The following is a 25,010-nucleotide window of genomic DNA, read 5'->3' as shown; positions in this document are numbered from 1 at the left end:
GGATGGAAGGAGGGAAGTTTAAGCCAGAGGGGCCATACGTATACCTATGGCCGATTCATGTTGATGTATGGCAGAAACCAACACAATATTGTAAAGCAATTATCCTTCAATTAAAAATAAATTTTAAAAATTTAAGTTTATGTTACAAGGGTCTTAAAAGACAAGACGCAGAAAACACAACAGGGACGCCTTCAGGAACATTCCATGCCTCGCCTGCTTCACTAGAGCCTCTGCAGTTCCTCCGCCAGCTCTTCTCCAGACCTCTGGGCCCCAGGGTCCTCTGGAGACACCTTTCTCCTGGAGGGATGCTGAAAAAGAACTACCCAGAAGCCTCTGCTACGTTTGGGAGCGCCAGGCTGATGACGTCAATGAAAGGGGCGTTGCCGGCTCGCGTGGTCTGAGGCCGGACTTCCTGCGCCGCCAGAGCAGGGTTTTCCTTTCGAGGCTGGTGTCCCCGCACTCGCTAGGATCTGTAAACGGGATTTGGGTTGCTATTTCCACTCCAGGGGACCTTCCTGACTCAAGGGTCGAACCCGCGACTCCTGCATTGGTAAGCGAATTCTTTTTTGTCAGTGATGGGGACGCGGTGTAAAAGGGAGAGGAAGTGTCTTCTAGAATCCCCCTGACACCATGCCGCTGGTGTGGAAGGACTCGTAGGGCAAAGCGCACACCCCACAGTCCGGAGACCGTTCTGTATGTCTCAGCCACACTCCTTCCCAAGTATAGGACCTTGAGCAACTTTCCCTGCTGCCCTTGGCTTTTATATTAAAGTTCCTCCAACTGGATTGAAAGAACTAGAAAACGCGCGTGAGCTACCTGACGTGTATTCCCGTGTCCAGTGCGGTCCAGGGAGCATCACTCTGGCTCTCTTTTCATGGAGGTGCCTCCTGAGCCCATGTTGATGGCAGAGGCTCATCCCTGGGGGAATCTGACCCTTGGGCTTCCGTGTCCTGTATCCTCTATAAAGATAAGGACTGGGATGGGGAAGAACAGCAGTTGTCTGCAGCACTTTGGGGATTGCTGTTCTACTAGGACAGAGGTGTAAGGACAGTCCAGGAGCCCAGGCCAAGGAATTTACCTTTCAGTTTACAGCCAGTGAATCTAGCTTCCCCCTGACAGTCGTGAATCTATCTTCCTGTTTGTGGTTTGGTTGTATTTGACAAGTGAGTCTGTTCAAATGGTCAGGTATGATGGTGTACAGGAATGTGGGTCCTTTTGGACATAAAAACAAAAGAGGTCCTGCAAAAGAGGGTAACTGCATAGCCATCGCCCTGAGTGCCCTCATCATAGTCTTGATCACTGTCAGAACTTGTCGTATTTGTTACTTTCCCACCCACTTGACGCCCTTCTTCACTTTATGTCAGAATCACTCCCATCCGCTGTCCCGAGAGAGGCTTTCCCGGTGCCCAGTCACAAGTAGACAGTCACCTCAGTCGTCTCTGTTTTCTTGAGTTCGGAACCTTTAGGTCCTCTGACATGGCTGTTGTTTAGTCACTCAGTCGTGTCCTACTCTTTGCGACCCCACGGACTGCAGCACGTCAGGCTTCCCTGGCTATCATCAACTCCCGGAGCTTGTTCAAACTCATATCCATCAAGTCGGTGGTGCCATCCAACCATCTCATTCTCTCATTGCCTTCTCCTCCTGCCTTCAGTCTTTCCCAGCATCTGACATGGTGGTGCCCATTTATTTAGTTGCTTGTTTAGGATCTCTTTCCAGTTCCAGAGTGTGAGCACCTGTTGCTGCTCTCTGCTAAGACATAGAGCAGCTGAGCCTGTAAAAGGTGCTCAACAAATGGTTGAGTGACTGAATGGGTGTCCCACTCAGGTGCTCAGGTCACACTTACAATAGTCTTTCTCCCAACTATGGCCCACAGGGCTACCCTAGCTGTGCCCCTCGCTTACCCCCGCACTTCTCCCCCTTGTCTTCCCTTGCTCACTGCATTCGTCCCTGCCCAGTGTACAGCCTTTGCTCTTGCATTTCGTTCTGTCTGATTCCAGATCTCTGCAGGGCTGTCTCTCCCCTCTCCCTGTGCCTCAGTGTCTCCTCTTAGGATAGTCCTTTCCTGGCCATTTTCCTTCCGGCTGAGATACCCCTGGCTCCCACCTGCCCGTCTTCTGGAAACTCTCCGCCATCTTTTGCTGAATGTTCAAATCTCACATCCTTCCTTAAATTTGAGGTTGTAACTGCCTTTCTTTCCCTTCCTTCTTCTCTCCCTCGCTTCCTCCCCCCCCCTTTTTTTTTCTTTTTTTCCTGCAAGGCATGTGGAACCTTAGTTCCCCAAGCAGGGACCAAACCTGTGGCCTCTAGTGGAAGCATGGAGTCCTAACCACTGGGCCATCAGGGAATTGCCTGTGGCTGACTTGCTGGAGCTGCCTGAGACACAGAGTTGATGATGGCCTTTACCTCGTGTGCCGAGTGGGGGCATTAGTAAAAGTCACAAAGGACGTGGAGCACTTCACTGTGCCAGCCCTCCCGCATCTGGTGTGTGAACATGTTATTTTCTCTTTAGTTCTCAGAATCACGGCACAGTGGGAATGAGCATAGTGTTGATGGTGACACTGATGCTTGGAGAAATGATAAGATGTTGTGCCTACGGTCACACTGCCAGCGTCAGACTTCAGACTCTTCATTTGAACCCTGGATCTCTGGCCCAGAGCAAGGGATCTGCAGTCACTTGAACGTCAGCGTGTGAAGCCCTCCACCTGGGCAGGCGCTCAGACAGGGTGAGGGCAGCTCCGGTGCTGTCGCTGCTGTGGCCATTGTTGGAGTTACGTCTCGAGCATTTTTCCCAGAGCACTTCCCTCTGCCCCCAGACCTCGTGGAACACCACTGTCTGTGTCCTCTCCCGTGGCCTCCTGCACCTGGGCTTTCCTCTCAGCCACAACTGCTTTATGTCCCAAGGCTGCATCTGCTTCCCCCTGAACCCAGCACAGAACTTGGCCATCAGAGGCCTCGTGATTCAGGCCTGGGTCTCTGCACCTTCACCAGCACCACGGTGACAGGCCTGATCCCACCCAAGTGCACATCACCAGTGCTGCTGTGTTTGACTCTCCAGGTGGTGGTGACCTTCAAGGATGTGGCCGTGACCTTTACCCGGGAGGAGTGGGGACAACTTGACCTGGATCAGAGGACCCTGTTCCGGGAGGTGATGCTGGAGACCTGCGGGCTCCTGGTCTCCCTGGGTACGTGCTCAGCTCTTAGACCTGTGGGGACCCCAGGCTCCTCCTGGTTTCTGGCTGATCAGAAGGTCACAGGAGTCACCTTTCCTGCTCCCCACGGGCCCTGCAGTTTGCTGGCCCCTCCTCCTCCTGCCTGATCTGTGTATGTAGCAGGGATCAGAGGGATAGAAGCAGTGTCCCTCTGAACACCTGCCCTCGTCCCAGCGCTCAGCACCCTCAGGCTCAGTCTGAGGTCCCTGTTCCTGACTCCTCTGCTGGGAAGCTGATTGACCCAACACGTGGTGGGGTCACGTGTGCTCACAGCTCAGTTAGCAGGGCTATTCTCAGAAGGGGGCGGGGGTCAGGCAGATCCTCATGGCATTTGTCATCAGTACCACAAGAGATCTCCCTGACCAGCACAGTCTCAGCAGAGAGGCCCCCTGGTTGGCATGACCCTTACATGTGTCCGGGGGCCCTGGTGGATTGCGTGGGGCAGTCCTTGGAGGGCCAGGAAGAGCTTTCTCAGGAGGCTGTATATGCTCGGAATCATCAAATGACAGCTCAGACTCTTTGTCCCCTAGCGTGGAAGCAAGTGGCAGACACGTGAGTGGCACCACTGACAGTTAACCACAGCGAGGCATGAGGGGACATGTTTGCTTTCCGTCCCCACGAAGTGCTGATTGTGTAGAGGTCTTCGTTCTAATGGGAGTTGTGCTTCTGCTGCTGCAAAAGAACGACTCCGTTGTCCTGGAAGGTGACCCTGCCCATCAGCCACTTTGTGCTCCTCAGACTTCTGAATCAACAGGGAGAGAGTGACTGTGCTGGCTCCGGTGGTTCAGTCTGATACCAGGAGCAAACTGGACTCTATTTCCCACTGCTGCTTGCACAAAGGAAGTGTGTCTGGAATGCAGAGGCCCCTGAAGGTGTCTTATTGTGACCCATGATTAAGGCCAATGAGAACTGTAACAGCCTTATTTAGGCAGGACAACTCATAGCCCAGACCCTTCAGGAAGGAATGATTGGTCACCTACTAGGGAATAAAAAAGGAATATCTGAAGTGGTACTGAGAACCAAAGGATTTGGAATGGGTTGCAGAAGAGATACATACTGGTTGTGGTTTTTTGACCATATAGAAATGAGGATAGTAACCTGTAATGTCATAATTATTTCTTCCTTCTTTTGCCATGAATATGTGTGTATGTTCAATATCTTTCTCTTCCTTCTTTCATCCCCTTATATAACAAAAGTAGTGTTGGGTAGTTCCTGGTAGTTCAGTGGTTAGGATTCTGCATTTTCCCTGCAGTGACCCAGGTTCAATCCCTGGTTAGGGAACTAATCCTGTAAGTCACCTAGTTCAGTTCAGTTCAGTTCAGTCACTCAGTCATGTCCGACTCTTTGCGACCCCATGAATCGCAGCACGCCAGGCCTCCCTGTCCATCACCATCTCCCGGAGTTCACCCAGACTTACATCCATTGAGTCGGTGAAGCCATCCAGCCATCTCATCCTCTGTCGTCCCCTTTTCCTCCTGCCCGCAATCCCTCGCAGCATCAGAGTCTTTTCCAGTGAGTCAACTCTTCGCATGAGGTGGCCAAAGTACTGGAGTTTCAGCTTTAGCATCATTCCTTCCTAGTACAGCCAAAAAAAACCCCAAAAAGCTGACTTAACATCTTCATATTTATTCACTATATATCATTAAATTTATACTATTTACTTCTGTTTTATGCTTTGGTATTTTGGCCACTAGGCTTGTGGAATCTTAGCTTCCTGATCGTGCATTGAACCCACATCATTGGAAGGTGAAGTCTTAACCACTGGACCACCAGGGAAGCCCCATATATCATAGTATTTGGTTGTAGCATATCAAGCAGAAGAGTGACCATCACCCAAGGAATCTGCATCCTTTCTGTAGAAACTGTTAGTGTATTTTCTGTCGTACATAGGATAGTTGTATCATGTTAGGTGGAAGTATGACCTTGTTGTCTTTATTTGGAGGATAGGAATGGTTTGAGTTTCTGTGGATGCCAAATTGAGAAGAGCTGGACTTGTGATGATTAATTTTATATTCAACTTGACTAGGGTATATGACGTCTAGATGTTATTCAAACACCAGTCTAGCTTTTGCTGTGAAACTTTTTTTTTTTATGGACTGCACCTATATTTTTTATGTATAATTTTTAAATTCATAGATCAAACACATATTCAAAAAGTATGACTTCAACTTAATGGCATATTGTCCCTTAAGTAAGTAGAGGGGAAAAAAGAAAGTAGAAAAGTAAGGCAAATTAAACAAGACTTGGATTCAGTAGCATACTGAAAATTTTAGTAAAACTAGACATCTATTTAATATTGAGATGTAGGTTATAGTCACCATAACGAGGCAATAAAAAGAAATAAAATTACTCCAAGTTAAGGGTAAAATAAAATTGATCTAATTGATCTAGCTGGGCTGGAAGAAGCAAACGCTGGAATCAAGATTGCTGGGAGAAATATCAATAACCTCAGATATGCAGATGACACCACCCTTATGGCAGAAAGTGAAGAACTAAAGAGGCTCTTGATGAAACTGAAAGAGGAGAGTGAAAAGGTTGGCTTAAAGCTCAACATTCAGAAAACTAAGATCATGGCATCTGGTCCCGTCGCTTCATGGCAAATAGATGGGGAAACAGTGTCAGACTTTATGGGCTCCAAAATCACTGCAGATGGTGACTGCAGCCATCAAATTAAAAGACACTCCTTGGAAGAAAAGTTATGACCAACCTAGACAGCATATTAAAAAGCAGAGACATTACTTTGTCAACAAAGCTCCATTTAGCCAAGGCTATGGTTTTTCCAGTAGTCCTGTATGGATGTGAGTTGGACTATAAAGAAAGCTGAGTGCTGAGGAATTGATGCTTTTGAACTGTGGTGTTGCAGAAGACTCTTGAGAGTCCCTTGGACTGCACAGAGATCCACCCAGTCCATCCTAAAGGAAATTAGTCCTGAGTGTTCATTGGAAGGACTCATGTTGAAGCTGAAACTCTAATACTTTGGCCACCTGATGCGAAGAGCTGACTCATTTGAAAAGACCCTGATGCTGGGAAAGATTGAGGGCAGAAGGAGAAGGGGATGACAGAGGGTGAGATGGTTGGATGCCATCACTGACCCAATGGAGATGAGATTGGGTAAACTCTGGGAGTTGGTGACGGACAGGGAGGCCTGGCATGCTGTAGTTCATGGGGTCAGCAAAGAGTTGGACATGACTGAGTGACTGAACTGAAAATTGATCTATGGAGAAAATTTTATGGGGTCTACCAAAACAAAACAAAACAAAAATATACACAGTGGAATACAGAAAGTGAAAGTGAATACTATTCAGCCATCAAACACGATGAAAAATTTCCATTCGCAACACCATGGATAGACTTGGAGAGTATTATGCTCAGCGAAGTAAGTCAGACTCAGAAAGACAAATTCAGTAGGACAGCACTTACTTGTGGATTTTCTTTTTTGGCCATGCTGCATGGCCTAGGGGAATCTTTGTTCACCGGTCAGGGTTTGAACCTGTGCCCCCTGCTGTGGCAGTGTAACATCTCAACCACTGGACTGCCAGCAAAGTTCCCAGGATATATTCTTAAGTGAAAAACTATAGTCTAGAGCAGTGTACAAAGTATACCATATTTTTTGAGTCATGTAGAAGTAAAAATATATAGGACAGAGATTTAACAATTTGGAAAGACAGGAATGTAAGTTATCACATTTTCTTATGTTATAGTTTTGAGTTTGTAGAAATTTAAGTGTTTTCTATAATGTTTAAACAGCATTCAATCAAAATAGAATTTAAAAATCCATAAAATCAGTAGTAAAATTGAAGAAAAAGTGAGAGAGACTGTATGTTATATTGATGGCACATCTAGGACAAAGAAAAGTGGCTTTAAACCTGGAGGAGGGACTTCCTTGGCAGTCCAGTGGTTAAGACTCTGACTTTCACTGTAGAGGGCATTGGTCTGATCCCTGGTCAGGTAACTTAAGACCCTATGTGCCATGTGGTGTGGCCAAGAAATAAAAATAAAAGCCCTGAGGAATAAACACACACACACTTGAGTACAAATCTAACTAGGGGAATCTGAATAAGTTCAGGGGATAGTAACCAAGTCAAACCATTGTGGTGTCATAACACAGTCTTACTGTTAGGGAAACTGGGTAAAGCACACACAGGGTCTCAGCTTGTGAATCACTGATTTTCACCATAAGTATTTCAGTTTAAAAATCCAAGGGAGGAGGGATTCCCTCATGGTCCAGTGGTTAGGATTCTGCTTTCATTCATTTGAATCAACCCCTTTTTAAAAATTTATAATTTATTATTTTTGTTGTGCTGGGTCTAGTCAAGGCTATGGTTTTTCCAGTGGTCATGTATGGATGTGAGAGTTGGACTGTGAAGAAGGCTGAGCGCCGAGGAATTGATGCTTTTGAACTATGGTGTTGGAGAAGACTCTTGAGAGTCCCTTGGACTGCAAGGAAATCCAACCATTCCATTCTGAAGGAGATCAGCCCTGGGATTTCTTTGGAAGGAATGATGCTAAAGCTGAAACTCCAGTACTTCGGGCACCTCATGCGAAGAGTTGACTCACTGGAAAAGACTCTGATGTTGGGCAGGATTGGGGGCAGGAGGAGAAGGGGACGACAGAGGATGAGATGGCTGGATGGCATCACTGACTCAATGGAGGTGAATCTGAGTGAACTCCGGGAGTTGGTGATGGACAGGGAGGCCTGGCGTGCTGCGGTTCATGGGGTTGCAAAGAGTCAGACACGACCGAGTGACTGAACTGAACTGAACCTCAGTAAGTAAAATTTAAAGAACAGTTAATCTTGGGTTTCCTGAGATAAACATCTTCTAAGAATCAGATACCTGAAATGAAGAGATACTTACCAAATGTGTTTGCTCCCAGGACAAGGTCTGCCATGGCAACCTCTGTGCGTCTGCAGTGAGGGCACATAAGCCTGAGATAAAGGTTTAGACCCCCTGTGATGTGATCTGGCCCTGGCAAAGTGATCACCTGTAAGTGCACCAACAGTTGTTTGTGTAGGGCATGGAGACAAATTCTGAAAAATGGGGCTTGTAACTACCAAGAGTTATGGAAAATGCTTCGTGTGATAGATATCTGTCATCAGTGGAAGAAATTGATGGTGGGAAACTGATTTTTGAAATAATCAAAATCCCACGGGAATGTATGGGGGAAAAACCCCTGAGTTCTAATCAGTGAGGGAAGGAAAATGCCTACTGGGGATTTTTTAATTGATTTAAAGGCTTTTTGCAAAACATGATTTCTTCCCATAACTCAGCACTGAGGGCAGGGAAACTGAAGGAAAAAGCAGAGTGAGGAGAGTTAGAAAGCATATTCACAGTTGTACAAATGAATAAGTATGTATTTTCAATTTGTTCTATATTTCAAGACATTAATATATATCCTAGGAGTTTCAGACATGTTTCTAGAAATATGGAATATGTCAATGCACAACATTTAAATACATATTTCCCTGCTGGAATTTAGTATTTGATAGAAAAATACAATAAGCAGTTCTTCTATTTAAGTTGCATAGTGTCATAGAAGGTGATAGTTCCTAAGGAAGTATCCTAAGGGCAGCAAATGGGTGACAAAAAAGTAAGGAGTTTATGGTGAGTCCAGTCATTAAATTGAGTGTCCATATTTGGACCACTAGTGAAGATGAAAACTAAGGACATACTATAGATGGTTTATTTCCTCATTTCCAATTGCTTCGTATTTATTATTTTGCTTTATAGTGAAATTGGAACTCCAGGATAATGCTGAATTGAGAACAATGAGCAGCTGTCCTTCTTTTATGCTAATAGGAATATTTTAATAATGGTTCAAAAATACAGTATTTATAATAATTTTTGTAGGTGTTATTTATAAAATAATTAAGAAGGATTGCTTCTGTCTGCAGTTTGATATCTCTCTCGGTGTACTAGCACTGAACAATTCACAAAGAAAATTTAATTCCCATTCACAGTATTACCAGATTTAGAAAACACATATGCAAGACCAATAGAAAGAAATCTAAAAAACTGTTAACAAAAATTAAGATCTAAATAGAAGGAAATGTATCATGTTTATGGATTGAGACGGACACTCAGTATTTCTTCCTAAATTGAAAATTAAGGAAATGTTCTGATGGTCCACTGGTTTAGAACTCTTGTGTTTTCACTGCCATTGCCTCGGTTGAGGGACTCTAGATCCTGTAAGCCACACAGCATGGCCAAAAATCAAAAATAAAAAACAAATCAATGCAATCCCAGTCAAATTCCTAGTAGGATTTTTGTACTGTATAAACTAGAAGGTGGATTCTAAACTTCATATGAAAAGCAAAGATCCAAGAATGGCTATGAAGAATTTGAAGAATAAAAAAGGGAAGTCAAAGGAGTACACAACCTTGATTTCAAGACATATTATGAAAACAAATTAGTCAATACATGAAAATACTGATATAAATAAAGTAGGTAAATGCAACAGAATAGAAATTCCAAAAATAAACATACATAAATGATTGACCTTCAATGAAGTACTAAAGCAATTCAGGGGGAAAGGTATAATCTTTAAATTACTATCATGGCAGGAATTGGGTGTCCATATTTTAAAAAATAATCTCCACAATAAACTGAAAATAATTCCCTTACATCAGTAAAATCCCCAAACCATAAAAGTTACAGGAGGAAGCAAGAGAAAAAGTAAAGAGAAAAAATGAACAAATTAGACCACAATAAAATTAAAAACTTTTTCTCTGGATAAGCGATTGAAAAGACAAAACCAATTCTTGAAGATTGTATTGCTAAGTATTTCCATTAGAGTACCTTAATCAGTAAGCAATGACAAAATGTCAAAACTCAGTAATTAGAACAAGTTGTATGAACAGAAATTTCAAGAATGATATGTGGTTGGAGATCAACACATGGAAGACCACTTGGCATCATATCATTAGAGAAATGCAAATTAAAATCACTTGGTCCCACTATGCAACTATGGTGTCACTAAAACGGGAAAGCCTGAACATACCAACTAAGAATGTAAAGAACAGGAACTTGGCTTATGGTGCTTCTGATGAGACTATAAAAGGACACCACCACTTTTGGAAGAGTTGGACTGACCCTACATGAGTTTAACATTCACTTACTCTATGACAAGGAGTTGTGCTACTAGATATTAACTCAAGTGAAGGAAAGCATGAGTCCAGAAGGCATTTCTCCAGTGTGAACATTGGTGGCGCAGTGGTAAAGAGTCCGCCTGCCAATGCAAGAGGCATGGGTTCAATCCCTTGGGCCGGAAGATCCCATGGAGTAGGAAATGGCAACCCAATCCAATAGTCTTGTCTGGAGAGTCCCATGGACAGAGGACCCTGGCAGGCTATAGTTCACAGGGTTGCAAAGAGTTGGACATGATAGAGTGACTGAATGTGCACGCGTGCGCACACACACACATTGGATCATGACCTTGGAGCTGTGTACAAAGAACTACACGCATAAGGCCTTTCTCCACTGTGGGTTCTCTGGTGGACAATTAGACTTGTTTTGTAACTGTAAGGCTTCCCACACTCATTGCACTGAAAAGGCTTCACTCCAGTGTGGATCCTCTGATGGACAATAAGACTTGTTTTGTTACTGTAGGGCTTCCCACATTCACTGCACTGGAAAGGCTTTGCTCTAGTGTGGACATTTTGGTGGCTAATTAGTGTGTTCTTTAGCTTGAAGGCTTTCCCACATTCATTGCACACATAGGGTCTTTCTCCAGTGTGGATTCTCTGGTGCTCATCGAGTGTGATTTTCCTCTTGAACCCTTTCCCACATTCACTGCACTCATAACGCCTCTGTGAGGTGTGAACATTCTGGTGTTTGTTGAGGGCAAAGCTGCTCATAAACAAATTCCCACATTTCTTACAGGCATAAACTTTTTCTCCACTGTGGATTCTCTGGTGGACAATAAGACTCTTTTTGTTGACATAAGCTTTCCCACACTCACCACACATATAAGGCCTTTCTCCAGTGTGAGTTCTCTGGTGAATAATAAGACTTGTTTTGTAACTAAAGGACTTCCCACATTCAGTGCACTTAAAAGGCTTTTCTCCAGTGTGGATTCTCTGGTGCACAAGGAGTTTATTTCTGTACAGGAAGAGCTTCCCACATTCACTGCACTTATGAGGTTTCTCTCCAGTGTGGACTTTTTGGTGCTGGACAAGTGAATCCTTGCGGGCATAGGCTTTCCCACATTCCTGACACTCATAGGGTCTTTCTCCAGTGTGGACTCTTTGGTGCTGAACAAGCTTACATTTGTAGATGAAGACTTTCCCACATTTACCGCAATCGAAAGGCTTTTCTCCTGTGTGCACTCTCCGATGATGAGAGAGACCCCCCCGGAGTCTAAAGAATTTCCCGCAGTCATTGCACTTGTATGGTTTTTCTCCAGTGTGAACTCTCAGGTGCTCTGTGAATTTGTACTTCTTACTGAAGCCTTTGCCACATTCGCTGCACTTGTAATGCCCTTGCCCAGGGTGAGAGCCCCCCCTGCTCTGCCCGCTTCTGTTTGGATGCTCTCCATCGTGGGAGGGCTGGTGTTGGAGAAAGCCAAGGCTACCGAGGAGATCCTGCTCAACCGCTCCACATGTGAACACAGTGTCAGGTACAAAGATCTTGCAGCTTGTCACGAGCAAGGCCCCGCTCTCATCCCTCCTGAGCCGCTGCTCTGCACTTGGCTGTGTCTGGCACTGCTGCAAGTGAGAAGTGAGCATTTTCCCAGAAGCTCCAGAAAAGGGCAGGGTTTTCTCCACCAGGGCACACATGTCAGTGGAAGTGACAGCCTTCAGGATAGATGAGTCCACCTGTGGATTCCTGTCTCGTGTCACTTGTTCTACAGAAACACATTGGTCAGAACGGGCCTCTTCGGTATCTCCTCCACGCCAACACCCTGAAACCATAAAAAGTGCTGATAAAGTGTATGGAGACTCTGGTGGGGAAGGACACATGTAGGAATAAGCCCATGGGTTTGTGTTCAAAACAAGGTAGGAAGGGTGAAGTGGTAGAAGGGGATACTGTGCATTTCTCGGCCCCTGGTGGTCACAGAAATAGAAATGTTTCAAACCAAGGAGAACACGGGATATGGAGCTGTGCCAGGAGGAGACACTGGAGCAACTCAGTCCTTGGCCAGTGGCAGTCAGCAGGGTTTTCTGGTGGAGACAAGTGTCAGCTCTGTAGAACGTGTGTCCTAATCCAGGAAAATGCAATTATACCTGTTTGCCTGGTGTTCAAAAACCATACAAGTAAACATGCAACTTTAAAAATACATTAAACATATAAGATATACTAAACACATAATACTGGAGAACGTTTCAAAGAGAGAGGGAACAGGGAGATGTGGAGGACACTGAGGGAGAAGTCACAGTGAGAGGAAACTGAGGGAGAAGTCACAGTGAGAGGCCAAGTGGGCCGAGTGTCGAAACAGGGAGGAAAAGAAAGAAAAGAGCGTGACCATGAGGAATCGGGCACTAAAACCCTAGTGAGCAAAGGGCATTTCCCTGTAGGATAGAAATGACCTATGATGTGCAGTCCTGCAGCCCCTGCGCACCAGGCCCAGGATCCAGGAACCCTCTTCCAGTGACTAGAGAAGTGTCTGCCTCATCAGGCACCCAGGGCCACCTCCATCCCCAGGTCAGGGTGGGTGACCATGGAACTTACTAGATCCAAGGCCTGAAGGGAAAATGGGGCCGTTATGAGAAACACTGGCCTAGGGTCAATCAACCAATGACAGACCTCAGGAAAAAAAAAAACATATATATATACATATATATAGTACTAGAACCTTAAGTAGTCTCCTACAAATAACCTAGTGTTGACCATAAATGCTGACCACATGTCTCTAATTCCTGAGACAGGCAGTACACAGGTTAAAACCTGTGATACAGATCTTCCACTCAGCAGAACAGTCAACACACAAGTGATGGCAAAGCAAACTGCAAGTGGACAGTTAACAAGCCTCCAAGACCAAACTCTTCTGTGAAAGGCATCAGGGCATGTGATACAGGACTAGACATGCAGAGGTTGGGGCACAAAGCTCAAACGCCAGGAAGCCAGGGAAGGAAGCAGTCAGCGTCCACGGCCCAGCCTGGGGAGGCTGGAGTGAGCCAAGCAGAGAGCAGGGCCGAGCCCAGCACAGCGGTGTGTGTGGATGCAGTTCTTACCCAGGGAGGCTATCAGGGACAGGTTCTCCAGCATGACGTCATAGTATAGGAGTCTCTGAGCCTCGCCGAGGAGCCCCCACTCCTCCTGGGAGAAGGACACCGCCACATCCTCAAAGGTCACATGGCCCTGTCAGGAGGGGGACATGAGTTCACAGCGGCCTCTGTAACCAAAACACCCTCCCCACCCACCCCAAGCTTCATGGCACCAACACTGTGACCTCAGGGCCTGGAATCTGACATGGTCCACCTGCTGTCCACCTGCTCAGGAGTATCTTCACACCTGGACCCCGCCCCCACCTGATCTCCAGATGTGTGTCTAGTTGTACACCTGACACCTCCCGTGAGACACCCCTGCCACATCTCAGACTCAGCACAAGAATACGTAATTTTGGACAGTCCTTCTCATCACTCCTACTTTTTGTTGGCTGCAACAGCTCTTATTTGTGGCATGTGGGATCTAGTTCCCCGACCAGGGATCGAACCCTGGGCCCCCTACATTGGGAGCGCAGAGTCTTAGCCGCTGGACCACGAAGGAAGTCCCATCACTCCTACTTCTCACTTCCCGTCTCAGACACAGTGTCCCTACTCTCACCTAAAGGCAAACGTCAGGGTGTTATGTCAGACGACTGTCTCTCATCCTGCACAGCAGAAAATCATCCAGCTCCTCAGGCTGCTACCCCAGGAAAGGCTCTGCTGTCTTTATCCACCCATGTCCTGGGTCCTGCAGTTTGCTGGACATGCCCCACTTGGTCTCACCTCCAGGCACACGGACAGGCTGGCTCCAGTCCCAGGAACATCTCACCACCTCACCTTCTCCAGTGGATACAGGAGACCACCTCAGTACCACTTCACGGGTCCTGTGCCTGAGGTGACCCCAGGGCCAGAACTAAAGCCCAACAACCCCAGGATAACTGTGTCTCCTGTATCTGTGTGTCAATACCAGGGGTGGGATGACGTCAGGAGAGGTACTGGGGCTTCTTCCACTTACCTGTCCAGGGACCGTAAAGGTTGCTGCTACCATGGGAACCTGTAAAAAGAGGGAGGACCTGAGATCAGGGTCATCTTGGTGAGGATGGAAAGGCGGAACTGTGTACTCCCTTCCCTTTCCTGCAGATGAGTCATCTCAGGCTGACCTCTGACCTCAGAGCTATAACCTGACAACTCAGATAGTCTTTGATAAAGACTCAACCTCCTTGAGTCTCAGTGTCTTCAGGTGTAAAAGGGCAACACTTAAGAGGTCTATCTCCTAATGTGTAAACATCAAATGCATTATTAACCTCTCCCAGGCTAAGATTCACTATGACATAACACAGGATTAAGATTTCTATAATTTTTTTTTTTAATCAGGATTTCCTTACATGTCTTTCAAGGCTTTCTGAGACAAAGTATCTCTTTTCCACCACCAATTATTTGATTTCATGATAGAATTCACTCCTATTATTACACTCCCTAAAATACGTGACCATAAGTTTAAGAGCTCAGTCCCATAAATTGCCCTCTTCTGAGAAGCCAGTTCCAATCCCTGGCCCCCAGGCTACCGGTACTTCTGTCCCACCAGCTACAAATTCAGGGATTCCCCTGAATCCATCAGTATTGATAATTTGATAAAATAACACATGAAAGCTAGGAAAACACTTTTCTTCCTTCTGGATTACTGTAATGGATATAACTTAGAACAGCGCAATGGAAGGGATGTGTAGGTCTAGGTAGTGGGGGTGCAGGGCAGGAAGGGGTTTTAGGCCCTTTCAGTACATGCCACCCTCCCAGCATTTCCATCATTTCAAGGTGTTCCGCGATCTTGAGGCTCCTTGAATTTCATTCCTCAGCAATTTTTATACGTAATCTCCAGTTCCCCTCTGATTCTTGGGAACTTCCACATGGGGCTGAGAATTTAACCTTCTATTCTTCCTGGTGACCAGTCCAATCCTAAGTCACCTAAATTATAAATAAACGCCTGTGCGAAACAGGGGCAAGTTGTAACAAAGACTAGTCCTAAAGCTAGGAAATTCCAAGGAGGCCAAGATAAAACCTAAACATATGTATATTATTATAGCACGGATATTCATTCTCATTTTAAACAGTTAGTACTTGTTTACACAAGATTAACTTGTTAAATCTATACATTTTTAACCTTGTAGTTTCCTGGAAGAGCTGAGGCACCTGTGCCCTTGACTGAACCTAAGATTGACTGGTCAGCATCACCCAATTTTTGTGGCTCCAAAAGGAACGGACAGTCAGCTGGCTGAGTATTCATCACAGTCAATGTACACAACCTCACCCCTCCTTTTCCACCTCCTACCCACCCTTGCTTTCTTAGAAAGCCCTAGAGCCTCAGGATCCTCCCATTTTCAGGCAGCATCTGAAAGTCCTACCCACTCTGCTCTCCAGCCCCACCTCTTCTTTCATCTCAGGTCCCCTTTCACCGGAAAGTGAAAAGATTTTCCCACCTAAATTTGAGATCCAGACTCAGGTGTCACCACAAGGACATCCTTGAGCCAGTGACCTCCTCCCTCGATTCCAGACTATAGATTCTACCAGCCTCTACATTACCTCAATTTTGGAATCTCAGAAATAGCATGAATCAAATTCAATTTTTCTTCTCCCCCTAAAACTGACTTCTCACATCAGTGCGGCCTCAGGTCGTAAAGAAAACCTTTACTGTCCTTTACTCTGTCTTTAGCTCAGAGCCACATTTACTTCACCAGGCAATCGTGCCAAATACCTGTAAGGCTTATTAGGAATATTATCTGTTACGTTCCTTTGGGGGGAAAAATTAATAATTAATAAACAGAAACCTCAATGAGAGTTGGCACACCAGAAGGGGGAGCCCTCACTGACCAGAGACAAGAATGGTATTCCAAAGGAAGAAGAGTCTCCTCTTTCCTGGAAAGGACTCAGCCAAGGAAAAGCCATGCGCTCTTTGGTGCCTACGACCCTTTTAACTTCCCTTTGTAATCTCTATAAAAGTGTTAGCTCCCCCATAGTCACATACCCCAATTGCAATTCCCCAAATGATCCTGGGAGAAAAAAAATTTTAAGCCCATTTTTGTGTGCTAAATACAGGGCAGGCTATTTGTTTCAGGTCAGCAACTTCCATACCCACCACTCTAGTCCATACAACACCTTATTCTTCGGTTTCTAACTCAGAAGCCTCCCCCAGGTCTCCCCGCCTCCACTCTCATCTCCTCCCCAATCTGTACTCCTCGGAGCTGGCTTTGAAATACTTTAAAACTCAAATGTCTTCCTAATTTATTCGCAACCCTCCATGCCTCCCAGAATGCTGTCGGCCCAACTGACCCAGACGATTGACTCTTTATATGCCCGGTCCCTGCAGTTCAGTTCAGTTCAGTTGCTCAGTCCTGTCCGACTCTTTGTAACCCCATGAATCTCTGCACGCCAGGCCTCTCTGTCCATCACCAACTCCCGGAGTTCACTCAGACTCTGCAGAGAGGACTCCAACCCCAAGTTTCCCTAATGCTCTGGCTCGTGTGCCCCTCCAAGGATCAGCACGTGCCGGGCCCACGGCCTTTAACACTCCACACTTCAGCACACACAGTGTCAGAAATGGGACCGCCACACACGCAGGCCTAAAGTTCTGCAGACGGGCCTAAGCCGCGGCGCCGTGAGCAGGAGACCCTCATGGGGGCTTGAGGATCCGGGGACAGAAGTGTCACCTGGGCCGGGTCCTGCAGCGCGTCGGTTGCCATAGGACCCTGTGGGCGCAGTGGTGCCAGCAGACGCGCGGGATAATGGCGGAGACTTGGGCCGAAACTCCTGAAAGTGTCCTGAAATCCGCTCACTCCTGTGCACTGTGGACGGCGCCCCTTGGGTTCTTCCCAGTTTCTCTAAGGCCGGCTGCACCCAGTTATCTAGAGTCTCCGGTTTTGCAGTCGGCAGCAACAGCCGTCAAACGACCGCCATCAAAAAGACGCCGGAAATCCCACCCCTTCCTATTTCACAATCCCGGAAGAGCCCGAGTTTGGGGGGCTTCATTGGTGCGGAGATCAGGGCTGGCCGGCGCGTGGTCTTCTGGGTAGTGTAGTTCCCTCGCTTCCGGTTTGAGTTACAAAACCCTCCGGGTCTCGCCTTACCATATTCTGACGAAAGTACAGATTAAAAAGTAGACCTAAGAAAGTCTCTAGGTATCATCTTTAGAAAATTCTGATTTAACTACCATTTCTCAGCTAAAAGTTAATACAGGTTTAGCAAACAAGCGTTTCCCTCGTGAAAAGACTGAGAGTAGCCACAGTCCTCAGTTTCTATTGCTTTTTATGAAAATCTTGGAGAAATTTTAAAGTAAGTAAAATCAAGTCAGTATGATTTGAAGGGAAAAAAACTTAAAGGGAATTATATGAAACAAAATATCTCGGTGTTTTTCATTACTGGCGAACAGGAAAACCATATGGTCAGATAATAAAGTCTGTAACGGGTGCTGTGGACCTAAATAAACCCCAGAGGCAATAATGTTGCCCAACACGTTTACATAGATAGGATCAAAGAGTTACAATTGCGAACACATTCAAATAGCCACACTAAAGGTGTCCTGATAGGGAATAAACGTCAGGAGCTTTTAAAGGCAAAGAGAGGTTTGTATCACAAAGAATTTTAATTGCAGCTGGACTCAGAAGCTAGAGTATGGTAGCCTAACAGGGTAGAACGGGGTTGAGTGCCAAGGCCGTCACTAGAGGAAGATGTAAGCCCTTTATTGTGGCAAGTTTCAGGCATTCTTTCTGAGTCCTTGGAATATTTACCCTTTGGACCTGGTCAAAGTTCATAGTTTTACCTGGTAGGGAGGTGCAAAGGGTGCACTAATTAACATGTTCAGTTCAGCTCAGTCACTCAGTCGTGTCCAACTCTTTGCAACCCCATGGACTGCAGCACACCAGGCTTCCCTGTCCATCACTAACTCCCAGAGCTTGCTCAAACCCATGTCCATCGAGTTGGTGATGCCATCCAACCATCTCATCCTTTGTTGACCCCTTCTCCTATCACCTTCAATCTTTCCCAGCATCAGGGTCTTTTCAAATGAGTCAGCTCTTTGCATCAGGTGGCCAAAGTATTGGAGTCTGAACTTCAACATCAGTCCTTCCAATGAATATTCAGGACTGATCTCCTTTAGGATGGAATGGTTGGATCTCCTTGCAGTCCAAGGGACTCTCAAGAGTCTTCTCCAATACCACAGCTCAAAAGCACCAATTCTTCAAAGAAAGCGCTCAGCTTTCTTTATGGTCCAACTCTCTCATACGTACATGACTACTGGAAAAACCAGAGCTTTGACTAGATGGACCGTTGTTGACAAAGTAATGTCTTTGCTTTTTAATATGCTGTTTAGGTTCGTCATAACTTTTCTTCCAAGGAGCAAGCATCTTCTAATTCCATGCTGCAGTCACCATCTGCCGTGATTTTGGAGCCCCCCAAAATAAAGTCTGTCACTATTTCCCCATCTATTTGCCATGGAGTGATGGGACCAGATGCCATGATCTTAGTTTTCTGAACATTGAGTTTTAAGCCAAATTTTTCACTCTCCTCTTTCACTTTCATCAAGAGGCTCTTTAGTTCTTCACTTTCTGCCATAAGGGTGGTGTCATCTGCATATCTGAGGTTATTGATATTTCTCCCAGTAATCTTGATTCCAGCCTGTGCTTCATCCATTCCAGCATTTCTCATGGTGTACTCTGCATATAAGTTAAATAAGCAGGATGACAATATACAGCCTTGACATACTCCTTTCTGAATTTGGAACCACACGGTTGTTCCATGTCCAGTTCTAACTCTTCTTGACCTGCATACAGGTTTTGCAGGAGGCATGTCAGATGGTCTAGTATTCCCATCTCTTTAAGAATTTTCCACAGTGTGTTGTGATCTACACAGTCAAAGGCTTTGGCATAGTCAAGAAACCAGACGTCAAGAATAAAGCAGTGGCCACAGGACTGGAAAAGGTCAGTTTTCATTCCAATCCCAAAGAAAAGCAATGCCAATGAATGGTCAAACTACTGCACAATTGCACTCACCTCACACGCTAGCAAAGTAATGCTCAAAGTTATCCAAGCCAGGCTTCAACTGTACATGAACCCTAAAATTCCAGATGTTCAAGCTGGATTTAGAAAAGGCAGAGGAACCAGAGATCAAATTGCCAACATCCGTTGGATCATTGAAAAAGCAAGAGAGTTTCAGAAAACCATCTACTTCTGCTTTATTGACTATGCCAAAGCCTTTGATTGTGTGGATCACAACAAACTGTGAAATTAATGTTAGTTAATTAGTTAACTAACCAGCTCCATGTTAGTGTTAGTCACTCGGTCGTGTGTGACTCTTTGCAACCCCATGGACTGTAGCCTGCCAGGCTCCTCTGTCCATGGGATTCTCCAGGCAAGAATACTGGAGTGGGTTGCCATGCGCTACTCCAGGGAGCTCCATGTTAATCTCTACCCAACCCCCCGTTTTTTTGTTTGTTTGTTTTTGTTTTTGTTTTTTTGCCTAATTGCCCTGTATGCAGGATCCTAGCTCCCCAACCAAGGATCAAACCCTTGCCCTCTGTACTGGGAGCATGGAGTCTTAACCACTGGACAACCAAGGAAATCCTAGATAAAAGATATTCTTGATTGCTGTATTTGGTTGCATTGTTTCACATATTATACTTTAAATTCACTTACAAATGGTTGTCAAGTCAGAGACCTCTATCAACTAAATTTCATTAGGTTGAGAGGCCACAGAGCCCTACCCCTGGAAAGCAGCATAGAATTCATCCCTCAGGAAGCCTCAGTGATTCAAGATTGGGACTCTCTCCACCTTTCCCAGTGAGCAATAGATTTCAGTATCAGTATCAGTTCAGTCCCTCAGTCGTGTCTGACTCTTTGTGACCCCATGAGTCGCAGCACGCCAGGCCTCCCTGTCCATCACCAGCTCCCAGAGTCCACCCAAACCCATGTCCATCGAGTCAGTGATGCCATCCAACCATCTCATCCTCTGTCGTCCCCTTCTCCTCCTGCCCTCAATCTTTCCCAGCATCAGGGTCTTTTCAAATGAGTCGGCTCTTTGCATTAGGTAGCCAAAGTATTGGAGTTTCAGCTTCAGCATCAGTCCTTCCAATGAACACCCAGGACTTATCTCTTTTAGGGTGGACTGGTTGGATCTCCTTGCAGTCCAAGGGACTCTCAAGAGTCTTCTCCAACACCACAGTTCAAAAGCATCAATTCTTCGGCGCTCAGCTTTCTTCACAGTCCAACTCTCACATCCATACATGACCACTGGAAAAACCATAGCCTTGACTAGACGGACCTTTGTTGACAAAGTAATGTCTCTGCTTTTTAACATACTGTCTAGGTTGGTCATAACTCTCCTCCTAAGGAGTAAGCATCTTTTAATTTGATGGCTGCAGTCACCATCTGCAATGATTTTGGAGCCCAGAAAAATAAAGTCAGCCACTGTTTCCACTGTTTCCCTATATATTTGCCACGAAGTGATGGGACCAGATGCCATGATCTTCGTTGTCTGAATGTTGAGCTTTAAGCCAACTTTTTTTCACTTTCATCAAGAGGCTTTTTAGTTCCTCTTCACTTTCTGCCATAAGGGTGGTGTCATCTGCATATCTGAGGTTATTGATGTTTGTCCCGGCAATCTTGACTCCAGCTTGTGCTTCATCCAGCCCAGCGTTTCTCATGATGTACTCTGCATATAAGTTAAATAAGCAGGGTGACAATATACAGCCTTGATGTACTCCTTTTCCTATTTGTAACCAGTCTATTTTTCCATGTCCATTTCTAACTGTTGCTTTCAATCTCATATAAAACCTCAAGATCAACTGGCTGACTCTGGCTCTCAAGCCATTGATGACCTTAAAGAACATGACTGGGTTGTGATGGAAGATTCTAAACTCCTAGTCTTATTTGGTAAGAACCTCTATGCCATGTGGACAACCCAAAGCTCTCTCCTTTGCTGCACCTTTTCCCTCTTTCCTCGCTGATGTCAACTACAAATTGGCACTTGCCAAGAGCATTTGCCAGAGACGAGGAACAACAACAACAAAGGCATTTACCATCTGCCTTCCCTGGTGATTCAGATGGTAAAGAATCTGCCTGAAATGCAGGAGACCCAGGTTTAATCTCTGGGTGGGGAAGATCCCCCTGGAGAAGGAAATGGCAACCCACTCCAGTATTCTTGCCTGGAGAATTCCATGGACAGAGGAGCCTGATGGGCTACAGTTTCAGTTCAGTTCAGTTCAGTCACTCAGTTGTGTCCAACTCTTTGTGACCGCATGGACTGCAGCATGCCAGTCTTCCCTGTCCAGCATCAACTCCCAGTTCAGTTCAGTTCAGTTCATTTGCCCAGTCGTGTCCGACTCTTTGCGACCCCATGAATCACAGCATGCCAGGCCTCCCTGTCCATCACCAACTCCAGGAGTTCACCCAGACTCACGTCCATCGAGTCAGTGATGCCATCCAGCCATCTCATCCTCTGGCGTCCCATTCTTCTCCTGCCCCCAATCCCTCCCAGCATCAGAGTCTTTTCCAATGAGTCGACTCTTCGCATGAGGTGGCCACAGTACTGGAGTTTCAGCTTCAGCATCATTCCCTTCAAAGAAATCCCAGGGCTGATCTCCTTCAGAATGGACTGGTTGGATCTCCTTGTAGTCCAAGGGACTCTCAAGAGTCTTCTCCAACACCACAGTTCAAAAGCATCAATTCTTCGGCACTCAGCCTTCTTCACAGTCCAACTCTCACATCCATACATGACCACTGGAAAAACCATAGCCTTGACTAGATGGACCTTTGTTGGCAAAGTAATCAACTCCCAGAGCTTGCTCAAACTCACGTCTATCGAGTCGGTGATGCTATCCAACTGTAACAGGAGGGAAAGGGGCAGGCAGGGCACAAATTTTAAAAGAATGACATAGCCCAAGGACACAACATAAACGTATCTGACTCTTTGCGACCCCATGGACTGTAGCCTATCAGGCTCCTCCTTCCATGAGATTTTCCAGGCAAGAGTGTTAGAGTAGATTGCCATTTCCTTCTCCAGGGGATCTTCCCCACCCAGGGATCAAACCCTGGTCTCCCACATTGCAGGCAGATGCTTTACCGGTCTGAGCCACCAGGGAGCCCTCAACATAAACCGATTAGAATCAAATGGGACCAAGATTTCAGACAAGATTAGACCTTGATCCTCAATCAGCAAGTGAAATGACACACCCAGAGGTGCCACACGAGTGTTCCAAGGCACTGTCAAAAGACCAAGGAGTGAGTGGTGGCCCAAATCCTGGAAATCTCCACCCCTTCCCAAAAATAGTTGGAATAATCTTCCTACTCATTAACATGTGAAATTATCAAGCCTATAAAAACTAACCACGCCACATTTCAGGACCACACTCACCCTCTGCGATGGCCCACACTCTGTCTGTGGAGTGTGCTTCTCTCTGAATCTGAATAAATCCACTTCTTACCTATCACTTTGTCATCACTGAATTCTTTCTGTCATGAGACATCAAGAACCTGAGCTTCATTAGATCCTGAAACCAGCTACAGTGGGTTTTGGCTGGGTTTGAGTCCCAGTCACATGGGTTTGAATCTCAAGCAAGGTTTTGGCTGGGTTTGAGTCCTAGCCACGTGGGTTCAAGTACCAAACTGGGTTTTGGCTGGGTTCAAGTCCCAATCTGAGGTAAACGAACTCACAATCATCTCATCCTCTGTTGGCCCCTTCTCCTGCCTTCAGTCTTTCCCAGTACCAGGGTCTTTTCCAGTGAGTCAGTTCTTCACATCAGTGGCCAAAGTACTGGTGTTTCCGCTTCAGCATCAGTGCTTCCAATGAATATTCAGAACTGAATTTCCTTTAGGATGGGCTGATTGAATCTCCTTGCTGTCCAAGGGACTCTCAAGAGTCTTCCCCAGCACTACAGCTCAAAAGCATCAATTCTCCAGCACTCAGCCTTCTTTATGGTCCAACTCTTACATCCATATATGACTACTGGGAAAACCATGGCTTTGGCTATAACAGACCTTTGTTGGCAAAGTAATGTCTCTGCTTTATAATATGCTGTCTAGTTTGAGCATAGCTTTTCTTCCAAGGAGCAAGCATCTTTTAATTTCATGGCTGCAGTCACTATCTGCAGTAATTTTGGAGACCAAGAAAATGAAGCCTCTCACTGTTTCCACTGTTTCCCCATCTATTTGCCATGAAGTGACAGGACCGGATGCCATGGTCTTAGCTTTTTGAATGTTGAGTTTCAAGCCAGCTTTTTCACCCTGCACTTAGTGAAAGCACAGGTGGAGCGCAGGTTCTAGGCGCTTCCTTCAGTAACTGCAGCTTGAGGGCTCTAGAGCACAGGCTCAGTAGTTGTGGTACACTGGCTTGGTTGCCTTGCGCATGTGGAATTTTCTCAGATTAGGGATCGCACCCATGTCCCCTGCATTGACAAGTGGATTCTTAAACACTGGATCACCAGGGAAGTGGGGATAAGTTGCCCCCTTTGCACACATGCTCAGACTGTGATCATGCGGTCACTGTCCTAGTAGGAAACAGCATTTAGTAAGTTGCTCTTCTCTTCAGATGTCTCGTTGTTTGTTTTTTTTTTAAATTGTATCTGTCCCAATCCATTTGAAACTAGTTTAGGTCGCCTGCCCACGCCCTCGGTGGCACTTTCGGCAGGGCTCATGCATAGCGCCCTGCTTTTGCTGCAGACACCTCAGAAGAGATACCTGGGTGTTTGGTTTTTTGGCATCTTACTGTTTATAACTTGTCCTAACTTCACATGTACACAGTTATTTTTAGTCCCCTATAGCTTCTTTGTGGGCTTCCCTGATGGCTCAGTGGGTAAGGAATCTGCTTGCAATTCAGGAGACAGCAGAAGACTCAGGTTGGAACCCTGGGTGGGGAAGATCTTCTGGAGAAATAAATGGCAACCCACTCCAGTATTCTATCTGGAGAATTCCATGGACAGAGGAGCCTGATGGGCCACAGTCCATGGGGTCACAAGAGTCAGACATGGCTGAAGCAACTGAGCTCTCACACACATGATATCCTGGGAGCCCGCTCAACTTAGTAGAAGGAAAGCCCAGAGACAAAGAGGGCCCCTAGACAACCACCGTTATTGTTGGATCCTGAGGGCTACAGGCAAATGCCATGAAGGGACTTCACTGGTGCACTGGAATGTCACTCGTCACAAGCGAGAACAAGAAGGGAAGCTAGTTCCGGGAGCCACGGCCTCATCACGCTGGTGTACCCTGAATGAGGGTGTACCCTGAGTGGCGTGCCTGAGCTCAGTCATCACTTGAGCGGGGTGCTCACAGACTGTGGGGATGGTGAAGCAGCAGAACGCAAAGTTTAAAAAATTTACAGTAAGTACGTCCACTTGCTTAGAAACATGCAATGCCTCGTCTCCTTGGTTGGAGTCTCTGTAGGCCCTTTGCCCGCTTCAGTCTCCAGGCCTCTGGGCCATTGGCTCCCAGAAGGAGTGGATTCCTCTTCCCGGCAGAGAAGGCAATGGCACCCCACTCCAGTGCTCTTGCCTGGAAAATCCCATGGACGGAGGAGCCTGGTAGGCTGCAGTCCATGGGGTCGCTCAGAGTCGGACACAACTGAGCGACTTCCCTTTCACTTTTCACTTTCATGCACTGGAGAAGGAAATGGCACCCCA

The 25,010-nt window shown here is 46.1% G+C and overlaps 2 protein-coding genes and 1 long non-coding RNA gene across 5 annotated transcripts; 2 read left to right on the top strand and 1 right to left on the bottom strand.

Moving 5' to 3' along the window:
* The first annotated feature begins 2 nt into the window (after positions 1 to 2).
* On the top strand, positions 3 to 5,424 carry LOC147354823 (uncharacterized). Its single transcript, XM_086349433.1, has 4 exons — positions 3 to 38; positions 275 to 550; positions 3,057 to 3,183; positions 3,741 to 5,424. Exons 1-4 carry the CDS (start codon positions 3 to 5, stop codon positions 3,764 to 3,766), a joined length of 465 nt encoding a protein of 154 aa, XP_086205559.1. The 3' UTR covers positions 3,767 to 5,424.
* Positions 5,425 to 7,954: 2,530 nt separating this feature from the next.
* On the top strand, positions 7,955 to 9,087 carry LOC147354822 (uncharacterized). The gene is made up of 2 exons (XR_015146617.1): positions 7,955 to 8,195; positions 8,940 to 9,087. It is a non-coding gene; the product is annotated as an uncharacterized LOC147354822 (long non-coding RNA).
* Positions 8,536 to 17,311, bottom strand: LOC147354821 (uncharacterized). 3 transcript variants are annotated; one of them, XM_086354817.1, is made up of 4 exons: positions 17,056 to 17,311; positions 14,370 to 14,408; positions 13,382 to 13,508; positions 8,536 to 12,111 (listed from the first exon to the last, which is right to left on the bottom strand). In XM_086354817.1, exons 1-4 carry the CDS (start codon positions 17,086 to 17,088, stop codon positions 10,637 to 10,639), a joined length of 1,674 nt encoding a protein of 557 aa, XP_086210943.1. In that variant the 5' UTR covers positions 17,089 to 17,311; the 3' UTR covers positions 8,536 to 10,636. The 3 variants fall into 3 exon arrangements, with proteins under 3 accessions (XP_086210943.1, XP_086210944.1, XP_086210945.1); XM_086354818.1 differs by having other exon boundaries at positions 9,590 to 12,111; positions 16,679 to 17,311; XM_086354819.1 differs by lacking the exon at positions 17,056 to 17,311 and adding an exon at positions 16,220 to 16,309 and having other exon boundaries at positions 9,590 to 12,111.
* Between the last annotated feature and the right edge of the window lie 7,699 nt (positions 17,312 to 25,010).

This window comes from Bos grunniens, chromosome 18 (genome assembly GCF_055505025.1).
Source record: "Bos grunniens cultivar Pamir isolate PY7600 chromosome 18, Bosgru_T2T1.0, whole genome shotgun sequence".
NCBI classification, from domain to species: domain Eukaryota; kingdom Metazoa; phylum Chordata; class Mammalia; order Artiodactyla; family Bovidae; genus Bos; species Bos grunniens.
The sequence above is the reverse complement of the archived record's forward strand: the minus strand, read 5'-3'. Positions and strand labels throughout refer to the sequence as shown.

Bases quoted from the DNA above. Each gene is read 5' to 3' on its own strand.
- LOC147354823 (XM_086349433.1), top strand. From the start codon at position 3: ATGGAAGGAGGGAAGTTTAAGCCAGAGGGGCCATAC. The intron at 39-274 runs GTATACCTATGG...TCTGGGCCCCAG, and splicing joins TTAAGCCAGAGGGGCCATAC to GGTCCTCTGGAGACACCTTT. The intron at 3,184-3,740 runs GTACGTGCTCAG...TTTGTCCCCTAG, and splicing joins CGGGCTCCTGGTCTCCCTGG to CGTGGAAGCAAGTGGCAGAC.
- LOC147354821 (XM_086354819.1), bottom strand. From the start codon at position 16,294: ATGGCTTTTCCTTGGCTGAGTCCTTTCCAGGAAAGAGGAGACTCTTCT. The intron at 14,409-16,219 runs GTCAGTGAGGGC...CTCTTTTTACAG, and splicing joins GAATACCATTCTTGTCTCTG to GTTCCCATGGTAGCAGCAAC. The intron at 13,509-14,369 runs GTAAGTGGAAGA...CCCTCCTGACAG, and splicing joins CCTTTACGGTCCCTGGACAG to GGCCATGTGACCTTTGAGGA.